Source organism: Lolium rigidum, chromosome 1 (assembly GCF_022539505.1).
Source record: "Lolium rigidum isolate FL_2022 chromosome 1, APGP_CSIRO_Lrig_0.1, whole genome shotgun sequence".
Classification (NCBI taxonomy): Eukaryota; Viridiplantae; Streptophyta; class Magnoliopsida; order Poales; family Poaceae; genus Lolium; species Lolium rigidum.
The window spans coordinates 151,072,363-151,082,554 of NC_061508.1; the positions used below are offsets into that span (position 1 = coordinate 151,072,363).

At 45.6% G+C, this 10,192-nt stretch overlaps 2 protein-coding genes and 1 long non-coding RNA gene across 3 annotated transcripts; 2 read left to right on the top strand and 1 right to left on the bottom strand.

Annotated features, from left to right (window-relative positions):
* The first annotated feature begins 4,041 nt into the window (after positions 1-4,041).
* LOC124652528 lies at positions 4,042-6,574 on the top strand. Its single transcript, XM_047191561.1, has one exon. It carries the CDS (start codon positions 4,042-4,044, stop codon positions 6,418-6,420), a length of 2,379 nt encoding a protein of 792 aa, XP_047047517.1. The 3' UTR covers positions 6,421-6,574.
* A 134-nt stretch (positions 6,575-6,708) lies between these two features.
* LOC124683061 lies at positions 6,709-6,963 on the top strand. Its single transcript, XR_006996537.1, has 2 exons — positions 6,709-6,759; positions 6,861-6,963. It is a non-coding gene; the product is annotated as an uncharacterized LOC124683061 (long non-coding RNA).
* On the bottom strand, positions 6,953-10,144 carry LOC124683051. The gene is made up of 10 exons (XM_047217630.1): positions 10,003-10,144; positions 9,452-9,519; positions 8,988-9,021; positions 8,825-8,909; positions 8,118-8,185; positions 7,911-8,024; positions 7,801-7,836; positions 7,631-7,717; positions 7,386-7,477; positions 6,953-7,280 (listed from the first exon to the last, which is right to left on the bottom strand). The coding sequence occupies exons 1-10, from the start codon at positions 10,087-10,089 to the stop codon at positions 7,178-7,180; spliced, it is 774 nt and encodes a 257-aa protein (XP_047073586.1). The 5' UTR covers positions 10,090-10,144; the 3' UTR covers positions 6,953-7,177.
* Positions 10,145-10,192: the final 48 nt, after the last annotated feature.

Sequence of the window (10,192 nt, forward strand, 5' to 3'; positions counted from 1 at the left end):
TGTGCATAAGAAATCATTATTATTTGTGCTAGTGAAGTCACACAACTTAGTATTTTCAGGGGTAGCCATTTTAGCAGATAGTAAATAAAGCAAACTAGATAAAGTAAATGCAAGTATACTAATTTTTTTGTGTTTTTGATATAGCAAACAAGACAAGTAAATAAAGTAAAACTAGCAACTAATTTTTTTGTGTTTTGATATAATGCAGCAAACAAAGTAGTAAATAAAATAAAGCAAGACAAAAACAAAGTAAAGAGATTGAGAAGTGGAGACTCCCCTTGCGGCGTGTCTTGATCTCCCCGACAACGGCGCCGGAAAAAGAGCTTGATGGCGTGTATTTCACACGTTCGTTGGGCAACCCCAAGAGGAAGGTATGATGCGCACAGCAGCAAGTTTTCCCTCAGAAAGAAACCAAGGTTTATCGAACCAGGGAGGAGCCAAGAAGCACGTTGAAGGTTGATGGCGGCGGGATGTAGTGCGGCGCAACACCGGGGATTCCGGCGCCAACGTGGAACCTGCACAACACAACCAAAGTACTTTGCCCCAACGAAACAGTGAGGTTGTCAATCTCACCGGCTTGCTGTAACAAAGGGTTAACCGTATTGTGTGGAAGATGATTGTTTGCAGAGAAAACAGGAAAACACAAGTATTGCGAGCAGATTTGTATTTCGAGTATTAAAGAATGGACCGGGGTCCACAGTTCACTAGAGGTGTCTCTCCCATAAGATAAAAGCATGTTGGGTGAACAAATTACAGTCGGGCAATTGACAAATAGAGAGGGCATAACAATGCACATACATGTCATGATAAGTAGAGTGAGATTTAATTGGGCATTACGACAAAGTACATAGACCGCCATCCAACTGCATCTATGCCTAAAAAGTCCACCTTCAGGTTATCGTCCGAACCCCTTCCAGTATTAAGTTGCAAAGCAACGAGACAATTGCATTAAGTATGGTGCGTAATGTAATCAACAACTACATCCTCGGACATAGCGCCAATGTTTTATCCCTAGTGGCAACAGCACAACACAACCTTAGAACTTTCATCACTCGTCCCAGGTGTCAATGCGGGCATGAACCCACTATCGAGCATAAATACTCCCTCTTGGAGTTACTAGCATCAACTTGGCCGGAGCCTCTACTAATAACGGAGAGCATGCAAGATCATAAACAACACATATGCAATAACTTGATAATTAACATAACATGGTATTCTCTATCCATCGGATCCCGACAAACACAACATAGAGTATTACGAGATAGATGATCTTGATCATGTTAGGCAGCTCACAAGATCCAACAATGAAGCACAATGAGGAGGAGGCAACCATCTAGCTACTGCTATGGACCCATAGTCCAGGGGTGAACTACTCACTCATCACTCCGGAGGCGACCATGGCGGTGTAGAGTCCTCCGGGAGATGAATCCCCTCTCCGGCGAGGGTGCCGGAGGAGATCTCCGGAATCCCCCGAGATGGGATCGGCGGCGGCGGCGTCTCGGTAAGGTTTTCCATATCGTGGTTTTTCGTCTCGTGGGTTTCGCGACGGAGGCTTTAAGTAGGCGGAAGGGCAAAGTCGGGGGCCGACGAGGGGCCCACACCACGGGCGGCGCGGGCCCCCTTGGCCGCGCCGCCTTGTGGTTTGGCCACCTCGTGGCCCCACTTCGTATGCTCTTCGGTCTTCCGGAAGGTTCGTGGCAAAATAGGCCCCCGGGTCTTCGTTTCGTCCAATTCCGAGAATATTTCGTTACTAGGATTTCGAAACCAAAAACAGCAGAAAACAGAAGCGGCACTTCGGCATCTTGTTAATAGGTTAGTTCCAGAAAATGCACGAATATGACATAAAGTGTGCATAAAACATGTAGGTATCATCAATAATATGGCATAGAACATAAGAAATTATCGATACGTCGGAGACGTATCAAGCGGCATAAACTAAACTGGATTAAAGAATAAACCAGATTCTGATGGTTTAGTTTAACAGTGTTGGATGAAACAATCCGGTATACCAGGAGGGGTATACCGGAGTAAAGGCAACCGGTGATATCTAAACCGGAGATATGCCCAAGAAGAGAAATTGAGATACAAAGGGTAAGAAGCCGGTCCTCAACTGTAGCTTGTCGGCACTCCAGTCAAAGATTCCTTCAAGGACTAAAGGACAAGATGAGCGAAGCACTTCAGCTTTAATCGAAGCCCTGACGCCAAAGCTGAAGATGACCTAAAAGAAACCGGACGAGGTCATCAGCCCCTGATTAAAGACGAAAGCATCGTCACTGGGGCCAAAGAAGCTTTGTAAAGTAGCTTAGCTCATAAAAAATGCCATTAGGGTTTCTTCCCTAGCTTGTAAGCCACCTCTCCCCTATATAAGGAGAGGAGGCACATCCCTGTGTGGGGGGATCGATCCAGTGGCTAGTAGAGGAAGTTCTTGTACCGTACATCGTCTACCTCTGGCCATCGGCCAAGTTCATCAATACAATCTTGAGTTCATTCTCACTTTTCTTCTTAACCTTCCCCTCACCCGGATCCTCAAGCGTACATCCGGTCCCAACTTAAGCCATCCTATGGCATCTGCCGTTCCACGACGACGACAGATAGTCAACTTGAGGGGTTATTGAGAGGCTTCTCGGGAATTCCCGAAACTTTAACAACCTGGCCACCTTCTACCAAAATAGCCATTACTTTGGCTCCAGAACTCGAAATGATGTGAGATTTTTTTTGTTGGAAAAATAATTTGATGGAGCTTCTTTTGGTATAGCCCACTGGCCCTGTCTCTCCAGTATATGGCGTTGCCATGAAGAAAGTTTAGAGACAAAACTGGTGGCAGCAGATTTGTTCGAGACTTGTGTTGATGTCTTGAAACTTGTTGTTGGTGACTTTGTTCTTCATTATTGTGGGCAACCTTCAACCTTGTTCCTGAATAAAAACAATGGAAAAGTGGATGAAAGCATATCCATCTCATTAAGGTAGGTATTACAAGATAAACTTAGGTTAGCGTTCACCTGATCACTTATTTTTTTTTGCGCGACTTCTTGTGATAGGTCCATTGATGTTTTGTGCATTGTTGATGGCTGAGATATCCTCATCAGCAGGGACGCTTGGGTGGCATTGCACTTGGCCGCCCTCATGTGCGCGTTGGCTTGAGCTATCGAGCGGCTTCGCCGCGCTGGGCAGTGTGGAATGACTTGAGCAAAGCCCACTTCTTATCGCTCGTCGGCCGTGGCCGGGTGCACCGCGACCCCCCTCAGCTCCACATGCAACCACCAGCACCGAACGAGCCCCAACTAGCATGGTATGGGCCTTGGCCATTGCTCGGTGAGTGGAAGCGACAGTGATCATCCGAGCATACGCCGCAAACCGCTTCCATATGTGCCCACCCGTGCTCTGCCTTCGGTGTTGCCTCTTCATGTGCCTTCGCCTCCTCTTCATCCCCTCAAAGTACGGCCCACACCGCTCCTCGAGTGCCTCCGAGTCGGGTTGTTAGGGTAGCGCTCACGCGTCATCTGCTTGATCCTCTCGCAGTAGCGTTTTGGTCGACCATGGATGTTGTGTTTTTCTTAGGGTTTGCCCTTCCCCCCGGTGGCGGCCCTCTTACATCGAGGACTAGGGGCCCAAGTAGCATTGTGGTTGACCGTGGATGTTGTGCTTTGCTTAGGGTTTGCCCTTCCCCTCGGTGGCGGCCCTCTTACATCGAGGACTAGGAGCCCAAGTAGCATTGTGGTCGACCGTGGATGTTGTGCTTTGCTTAGGGTTTGCCCTCCCCGGTGGCGGCCCTCTTACATCGAGGACTAGGGGCCCAAGTAACCCGGATAGATTTGGTGTCTAAAATAGATGGGACCCGCCCTGGCTGAGACATTTTTATGAGAAAAAGGAGTGGAGACGATACAGCTCCGTTGTTTCGTGTAAAAAGAAAAGAGGTCACGATATGGCGATCGTCTCCAATAGAAAAGGAAAAGAACACAACCCCTGACTGACGAGTGACGAGAGACTCCGTCAACGCCTGGACTCGACCCGCAGTCCCCCATCTTCCCCGATCCGCCGCCGATGGCCGCCTCGGACGGCTCCCCCTCAGCCCGGCACGTGCCTCACCTTCGCCTCGCCGTGCCGCCGCGCCTCGCCGCCCACCCCTCCTTCCGCTTCCCCACCACGCCACTCCCCACCCCATCCAAGACGCGCATCCCCGCCGGCGCCGCCGCCGGTGCCGGCGCTTCCCCGTACGCCGCTGCGCTCCTCCGCCTCCTCGCACTCCACTCGCTCTTCCTTCTTGCGTCCGCCGCCCGAGCGCTCCCCTCCCTGCCCCACCTTTTCCTGCTCCCGCCGCTCCTCGCCATCCTCTCCGCCGTCGCGGTCGTCGTCATGCCCACAGCCACCAAGACCCAGCCCCACCCCTTCCCGGCGGTCCGCCACCTCCTCCGCCCCGCCCTCTTCCTAGCGCTGTCCCTTCTCCTCCGGTTCGCGTCCCTCCACCTCATCCCCTCCCCCGGCCTCGTCGTCCTCGCGGACTCCGCCGGCGCATTGCTCGCCCGCGCCCTCAACCGTCCCTCCCGCCGCCGCGTTATCTCCGTCGTCGCCGCCTCCCTTTCGCTCGCGGCCATATCGCCTTCCCACTCCGTGCTTCTCGTGCTCCCCTTCGCCTCCGGCCTCCTATCCTCCGCCGAGCACTCTGCATCAGGGCGACATGTCACCCGCAGCCGCCACGCCCGTGCGGCAGTATTTGCCCTGGCCGCCGCCTTCCTCTCCGTGCCGGCACTTGTGGGCCTCTTCTTTCTCGGTGGCAGTGACACTAGCGATGGCGGTGGAGCCGTGCCGGTTGCCCAGCTCTGGTGGCTGCTCCTTAACGCTGCTGTCTTTGGCATGGCGTTGGGGCGCCGGCAAGCCTATGACAGCAGCGGCAGCAGGCCAAGCATGAATTTTGCCATGACGTTTGTGTGCACTGTTGTGATGGAGCTGGTGTACTACCCAAAGCTCTTCTTACCAGGCTTCTTAATTTGTGGCTTCCTCTTGTGGATCGCCAGCAGGGAGCTGGCCCCTTCAGGATATGTTGAGCTTGGGAGCACAGACAGCGTGTCCGAGTCGGTGTACGAGGCGGTCATGGGGCCAGTCCGCCATATCCTCAGTGAACGCAAGTCCAGGAAGATTGCTGCTTTTCTGTTGATCAACACAGCTTACATGTTTGTGGAGTTCGCCAGCGGTTTCATGAGCGATAGTCTTGGGCTGCTCTCCGATGCTTGCCATATGTTGTTTGACTGTGCAGCTCTGGCAATTGGACTATATGCATCATACATTGCGAGGCTGCCTGCAAATGGAATGTATAATTACGGAAGGGGCAGGTTTGAGGTGCTATCTGGGTATGTTAATGCAGTGTTCTTGGTACTTGTTGGGGCACTGATTGTGTTGGAGTCATTTGAGAGGATACTTGAGCCTCGGGAGATATCGACAAGTAGCCTTTTGACAGTTTCAGTTGGTGGACTTGTCGTAAATATCATTGGATTGGTTTTCTTTCACGAGGAGCACCATCATGCGCATGGTGGTAGCTGTTCTCACTCCCATTCACATTCTCATTCACACGACCATGGCCATGAAGATCACCATCATGATCATGTTCATCACAGTGTTCAGCACGAGGAGAATGCATGTTCTGGTCATCACGGAGACACAAACAAGAGCCATCATCATAATTACCAACATCATAGTAACAATGTGGAGAGTCATCACAGTACCTCCATGGAGAACACCAGTAGTCAACATAGCCACCACGGCTGTAGCCACGAACATCATCACCATGGCCATATGGAACATCACCAGCAGGGTGGAGGTCACTCTCATCAAGATTGCAACAGCGTCAGCAGTGAGCAAGGACTTCTTGAGATTCCACTGAGAAATATGCACTCTCATCACTCAGAATCGCAGTCTTGTAATGGAGAACTGGAATCACCAGAAACTGGAAACAACCATGGTAAACCAGCTAACAAACGTCACATCGACCATAACATGGAAGGTATCTTCTTACATGTCCTAGCCGACACAATGGGAAGCGTCGGTGTTGTGATCTCAACCTTGCTGATCAAATACAAGGGATGGCTAATAGCAGATCCCATTTGCTCTGTTTTCATTTCAATAATGATTGTAGCTTCTGTCCTTCCACTGTTGAGGAATTCTGCTGAGATTTTGTTGCAAAGAGTTCCAAGGAGCCATGAGAAGGACTTGAAAGTAGCATTGGATGATGTCATGAGGATTGAGGGTGTGATTGGAGTCCATGATGTTCATTTATGGAACTTAACGAATACTGATATTGTAGGAACTTTTCATCTTCGTATATCAGCGGAAGCTGACAAATCTGTTATAAGAGAAAGTGCTTCACGGATATTTCATGAAGCTGGGATTCAAGATCTGACTATTCAGATCGAATGTGTCAAAAGATAGCAGCAGTTGTTGGTATAACGACACATGCAGGTAGTGTTAGGATTTTGGCATAGAGCAAATATATCTGTAGTGCTTCGTTCAGGAGCCATCCTTTTTTATGTATCACTGAAAGAAAATTGAATTATAATACATTTTCGCAGCTTCATTTTGATCTTGCATCTTCTCTGAGTTTTGCAGTTATAGTTTGCCCATTTTGACTTCAGAATATGTTTGGTGTACTGACCAATCACAGCTCCATTCTGATATGTATTTTGTGACGTGCATGTACATCTTAAACAGGGCATTCTTTATAGATACAAAGGCTGGTAGTGTTACAGAGGATACTGTATGTTCATTAGTGTACGTTCATTACTTAGCCCAAAACCACGAAATCTCCCTGTATGAACCTGGTGAAACTGTTACAAATAACCAGTTCATATTTTTTTTGCTTTTGCTTGCAGCCTTATAGAGTGTATCTGTTTTCTCAATCGCCAAGCCCCAAAATTCCCTAACATGGATTTTGTACTGTTTGAAAATTATGCGAGACAATACATGTTCACATCAGTCTTTGCCTTCTTTTATAAGATATTCACTTCAGGTAAGAACTGTATCTTTGCTGAAAATTACATTCTTTTATATTGGGAATAAGCTTGCCAGAAAATATATAAACAAATATACAAGTGTTGCATTGACTTTTAGTTGTATCTGCTCTACAATCTTTCATCTGTATTGACATAATTGTTTTTCCAGAGGAAGTATAGAATTCGTTTTTGAAGCTTTATTCCTCTTGACGATAGTCTAAGCCAGCTCCATACTGCCATGCTTCAAGATATCGCTTCCACTGATATTTGTTCCTTGGTGGCAAAGATTCAACCCAAGGCCTTTGCAAATCCAGAAAGTAGAAATCATCTCAAATTTCAGGTAGGTTGCACGTATATGGTATTGAAATGTGAATTTGTTACTATTGATAAATAGGTTAGTTATACCTAACAGCAGGATCGATAAAGCTGGAAAGGAATGTGTAGTAACCAAGCATCGCAAAATGGCTTGACCAGTTAAGGATAACTCCAAGTCCAACCTACAAGAAAACATGGGAGGTGTGGAAAAGTTACAAATAAACTCTAATGGCCAGGTAAGCCTCATGAATAGATAACATGGCTTGCCTAAAGCCTGAACTGAAAATCAAAGTTAAAAATAATCAGAATGAAACATTATATAAAAAAATGTCTACCTGCTTAAATATGGAAGGCAGAATTTGTGGCCGACTGATCATTACTAGGCCCAGTGTTTTCACCAGAGGTCCGAATTGAATTACATCCTACAGACACACATTTGAAGTAAATACGAACCCTAACATTTCTTGTTGCCAGGTATCACAATTTACAGTGTCCAACTACCAACCTGGAGAAATGGCCGAAGTACTGAATTCCCAAGTTTCTGGCATTGTATAAAATAATAGTTTAATAAGATAAGTGATCTGAAACAACATTGTATCTTACAAAATAATTTACCTGCATCGACTGAAAATTAGCAAAGAGAAGCTCATTAATAAAAGTTGGTGAAATATTTGTCTGCGGCCTTGTTGACATTGCTCTTTGGAACAACCATGATGCACTTAAATTTGGCTGCACAATCGACGAACAAGTGAGGCCCTGCTTCAAATTACATATAATGCTATGAGATGTAAACCACGAATCTAGGATTCTATGCACACTAACCATATAAGGGTTTAACAGCCTCAAACTATGTGCATCCAGGAAATCTTCTGAAACTGCTTCGTATACACCTGCAGTTCCAAAAACAACAATAGTTAGCCATTTTGCTAGTAGCTTGGAGAAGATCTTGCTTATGTTGGATCAACTTTGTTGGCCAGTAGCCTTTGGTCGATTTCAAATCGGCCATTTATGGAATTGGACAATATTTACTGTTTTGGCAGATTGAAAAGTAGTTCATGATGGAGCAGAGACAGATGAAAATAGGCTTTACTGTTTCTGTTCTTTTTACCCACAAATGCTATGAGATGTGATTATGAGCATGAATAATGGCAGATATGATATAGAGCGGAATTCCGCACGTGCCTTTTTACTTTTTTTTAGGAATAGCCGGTCCCAACCCCGGGTAAAGGAGGAGGATTGTGATAGTCTTGGTGAGCAAAACGTAAAAACCCGCCATTCCCGTGGATATGAAATGTGCAACATACGTTTGTGATGGCCAACTTCCGCTTTCACGCACATGTTTTGCATGACAAAGGTGCTAAAATCACAAGAACAAAGTGGTGGAAGCTCAAAGGGGAAAGCCCAGCCGACCTTTAAGAAGAGCATGAATTCTGGTGAGAGTTTTAACTAAGTTTTGTTTATACCGGAGTAAGTATATTCCTATTTGATGATCATGCAACCTACAGTTTAAGAGAAATCAGTGGACAAACCATTTGATAAGCGACCAAGATGCCTTGTCAAGCTTCCAAAACCTCCAAAAGAAACAGGTGACTGGATCCCACTAGCATCACCAACCTGAGGTGTGAAGGGCGTTAGTAATTAATGAACAAAGTGGCACAAGCAATCGGGCTTCCATTGAGAGAAATCGCATGCCTGTAAGATACGGTCAAATGCAGCTGGCAGTGGGCTGAAAATGGTAGAATTAATTGTGTCAAGAGTTGGCATATGAAAAGGAAAAGGTTTGGTAAGAACTGCATATCCAAAACGATAATCTATGAAAATTAGCAAAACTGGGATTGCAAGCACTGAATAGACAAACTCTGGTCAATCATCAGAAAACTGTTAAATATGGGGGTTTGACACCTTCCATATGTTCATGTGTGAAATTGAAAATTACACACAAATGATTCCTCTTAAGTATAAAATGACCAGCTGAAAATAGTGTCTAATGTAGTGCAGTGATGTAATTTAGCCACTGAACAACTATGCTGTGCACATGATATGCCGTCATGTGGTAGTGCAGCAGATTGCTTATTCATATTGTGTTGGCATTTTATAGTTACCTATCATCCAAATAATGGAAGAGAAGGATATCGGCTATTATTTACTTCTGTTACCTGTCCCGATAAGTTGGGAAAATCCCAAATATGACTCTCCTTATATCCAAATTTTCAAGGATCGCATCCTAAATGAACGCAAAATTTAGAGTAATAAGAACAAAGTATAATTACATAGATATATAAAAAGAGAAAGATGGTATGTATCAAGCATATGTAAACACATGCGCTTCACATATTGCCTTTTAATCGAAGGGTATCAAGATTTGAAATGTTAATATTACATAATGCAGACAATTAGCTAGCTTACTAACTTGATGTATGCATGTGACGTAGATGAATATCCATAGACCCATGAGTAATCACTGTTTATGTACATCTATAGAACATGGTGCAAGCATACAACATGAAACACTTTATTTCCTAAAATATTGTATCACACATGACGTTATTGCATAAATCACCTTTGGTTGACTAGCGAATACATTATTGAGAAAATAAGATCAGGCAAATCATGTACTTTTATAGATAGCAACCAAGACGTAGCATTGACTCAACTTGAAAACATTATAATTAATCTACGACATATAAATAAATCTAGCAGTCTTCACCTGGTAACCAGGCATAAGATTCCAGTAAATCTCCAAAAGTTCTTCTAGCTTTGGGCACCCAAATTGTGGATCAACATATGTGAACATGTACGTAGTACGATCAGTGGGTCCAGAACCAGCAGGGAAGGCCTAAAACAAGTATTCATATTAGACTAGTAAATAAATTGTAATATGATAACGTAGGTTAGGT

What these genes read in the sequence shown, in the direction of transcription:
- LOC124683051 (XM_047217630.1), bottom strand. Translation starts at nt 10,089, where the DNA reads ATGTTCACATATGTTGATCCACAATTTGGGTGCCCAAAGCTAGAAGAA. An exon ending in ATCTTATGCCTGGTTACCAG is followed by an intron (nt 9,520 to 10,002) that starts GTGAAGACTGCT and finishes GCGTTCATTTAG; the next exon opens with GATGCGATCCTTGAAAATTT. An exon ending in CATTTGACCGTATCTTACAG is followed by an intron (nt 8,910 to 8,987) that starts GCATGCGATTTC and finishes TTCACACCTCAG; the next exon opens with GTTGGTGATGCTAGTGGGAT.
- LOC124652528 (XM_047191561.1), top strand. Translation starts at nt 4,042, where the DNA reads ATGGCCGCCTCGGACGGCTCCCCCTCAGCCCGGCACGTGCCTCACCTT.